Here is a 2,987-nt window from a genome sequence, read left to right as displayed (position 1 = left end):
CTTGTTATGCAGAAGGATAAGAATAACATTATTTCTATCAATGTAAAATGTTGTTAAAATATTAATAAAAATAGACTTAAAGAAATCATTCCCTAAGTTTCACAAAAAAATAAAAAACAGCTAGTACTCTTATTACTAGGATTATTTCTAATATTAGACTTCTATAATAAGATTAATGATAAAAATGGTATGATAATAATCAGAACGCTGAAGTCATTATTTAAGATGAAGAAGCATGTATAGAAATATTTTCCTCACTGCACCTTTGAGCTCCTGATTCCTCATGCTGTAGATGAGGGGGTTCAGTGCTGGAGGCACCACTGAGTACAGAACTGCTAGCCCAGGTCCAGGGATGGGGAGGTGATGGAGGGAGGCTTCAGGTAGGCAAACATGGCAGTGCTGACAGTCATAGAGACCACGGCCAGGTGAGGGAGGCACGTGGAAAAGGCTTTGTGCCGGCCCTGCTCAGAGGGCATCCTCAGCACCGCCCTGAAGATCTGCACATAGGACAGCACAATGAAAACAAAACAGCCAAAGGCTAAAGAAACACTAAACACAAGGACGCGAGTTTCCCTGTGGTAGACATCTGAGCAAGAGAGCTTGAGGATCTGGGGGATTTCACAGAAGAACTGGTCCACAGCATTGCCTTGGCAGAGGGGCAGGGAAAATGTAGTGGCCGTGTGCAGGACAGCATTGAGAAAGCCACTGCCCCAGGCAGCTGCTGCCATCTGGGCACAAGCTCTGCTGCCCACGAGGCTCCCGTAGTGCAGGGGCTTGCAGATGGCAGTGTAGCGGTCATAGGCTGTGACGGTGAGAAGGGAATACTCTGCTCCAATGAAGAAGACTAAAAAGAAGACCTGTGCGGCACACCCTTGATAGGAGATGACCTTGGTGTCCCAGAGGGCATTGGCCATGGCTTTGGGGAGAGTGGTGGAGATGAAGCCCAGGTCGAGGAGGGCGAGGTTGAGGAGGAAGAAGTACATGGGGGTGTGGAGGCGGTGGTCGCAGGCTATGGCGGTGAGGATGAGGCCATTGCCCAGGAGGGCAGCCAGGTAGATGCCCAGGAAGAGCCCGAAGTGCAGGAGCTGCAGCTCGCGCGTGTCTGCGAATGCCAGCAGGAGGAACTCGGTGATGGAGCTGCTGTTGGACATCTGCTGTTTAGAGGCATCAGGTTCTGCTGAAAGAATAGAAAGACATTAATAATGTACAACCGACTTAGCAGAGGAAAACTCATACCATTTCTCTTCTCACCTCCATACAGAAGGAACCTCACAGTCCCTTTGCGTGACACGTTCCTGCTGCTGCCCTATCAGCTGCAGAGACAGAAGTGACCTCCCAGTCACTGCCACAGTCACATTCCTCCTGCTGGGGCAGGAGATCCTGAGGCTGAGCTGACCTCTCTCTAGTCTCCTAGCGACTAGATTTTACCTTTCTCAGTTAGAGATTAAGCAAAGTTTTAGTGGGAGTCTTTGGTGTTCTGCTTGTGGAGTCAGGTCTCTGGTTAGGGTATGGGCATGCACTATGGTTAAGGGTTTTGTTTAGGTTTGTCAGGAAGTCTGGGGTTAAATAGAGCATTTTAATGTTAGTGTTAAGGGCAGTGATTAGGGTGAGCAAGAGAGTAAAGGTAAGGGAAAGGGGCTATGGGCTGAGTTTTCCTAAAAGTGATACTTTGAGTTCTGCATTACAGTAGTGGATTCCTATCAGGGTGGTGGACTAATGTTTATGTTGAGGGATTTTTGTTACTGTTGAAAATAGTGTAAGGGACACAGAAGACTGTTTGAAGCCAGTGTTACAGAAGCATCAACATTACATGAACCCTCTAACCTCTAGAAAGTAAGCTTCTGAGCTCTTCTTCCCTTCCTCTTCCCTCTCCCAAATCTCACATATATCCCGGCCAGGATACTCCTGACCTCCCCATATCAGTCATCTAACAGGGATCAGCTTTCTGACAGCTTTCGTTAAACCAGAGTACCTGTCTCACCTCTGTTGGCTACTCTATTCCGTAGTATTAGAGTGCTCTATACTCTATACTCTGTTGGCTATTCTAGTCTGTTACTATGAAAGCCTCCCGTGGGAATTGTTAGGGCAGATAACTGGAGGCCATGATTACAGACAGGCAAAGCGCTGTGCTGAGAAAAGTCTCGGTTTGTTTTGGTGAAGCAGAAGGGCCAAGGCCTGACGCCAGCCACTGGAGGACAGATCCTGCACCCCCATGTCTCACTCAGGACTCTTCCTGGGGTCTGTGGGGTAGGGGACGATGCCCATAATATCATGTGAAGGACAATGGTATGACACCTCCCAGTGTTTGCACATGGTTGAAAGGAAAATACATGGTCCAAGTGCCATGAGAATAACACGTCTCCTCATAAGCCATGGCTGCGGTGACAGAGGTGTCAGTGCTGCTGCGGCCTTCCATTCTTGTCAGAGCCCTCTGCCTTCTCCTCTGCAGGCTTTCCTGTGCTGTCCCACACCTCTCTGAAGGCTGCAGACAGCCACTTCACTTCCCCACCTGGCTCTCACTCTGGTATTGCCAGGATTTCACTGATGCCTTTCCACTCTCGCCAGCTGTTCCTTCAAACACAAGGGCATGGGCTGATCCAAAGTCCCTCTGGGTGACCTCTGGACCCACAGCACCACTGCCAGTGCCTCACCTCCAAGTCAAGAATTTCGTCTGACTATCTAATCCAAATCTACCCTCTTCAAGTTTAAAACCATTCCCCTTGTCCTATCATAGAATCATAGAAATCATAGAAACACAAAGTTGGAAAGAATCATTTAGTCCAACCATCCTATCACTACTACTACCCACTAAGCTACTAAATCAGATACCGTAGCACCTTGTCCTGGTGCTTCTTGAACACTGCGAGGAGCGGTGACTCCACCACCTCCCTGGGCAGACCATTCCAGTGCCTGATTACTCTTTGAAAGAAAATGTCTTTCGTGACATCTAATCTAAATCTCCCCATGCGCAACCTGTGGCCATTTCC

General features: G+C 48.3%; 1 protein-coding gene across 1 annotated transcript; it reads right to left on the bottom strand.

Moving 5' to 3' along the window:
* Nucleotides 1-335: 335 nt before the first annotated feature.
* LOC310890597 (olfactory receptor 14C36-like) lies at nucleotides 336-1,209 on the bottom strand (the record flags this gene model as incomplete). Its single annotated transcript, XM_083852913.1, has 1 exon — nucleotides 336-1,209. The coding sequence occupies exon 1, from the start codon at nucleotides 1,149-1,151 to the stop codon at nucleotides 336-338; it is 816 nt and encodes a 271-aa protein (XP_083709039.1). The 5' UTR covers nucleotides 1,152-1,209.
* Nucleotides 1,210-2,987: the final 1,778 nt, after the last annotated feature.

This window comes from Anser anser (assembly GCF_964211835.1).
Source record: "Anser anser genome assembly, contig: HAP1_SCAFFOLD_32, whole genome shotgun sequence".
In the NCBI taxonomy this organism is placed as follows: Eukaryota; Metazoa; Chordata; class Aves; order Anseriformes; family Anatidae; genus Anser; species Anser anser.
This window is presented reverse-complemented; position numbering and strand designations above follow the sequence as displayed.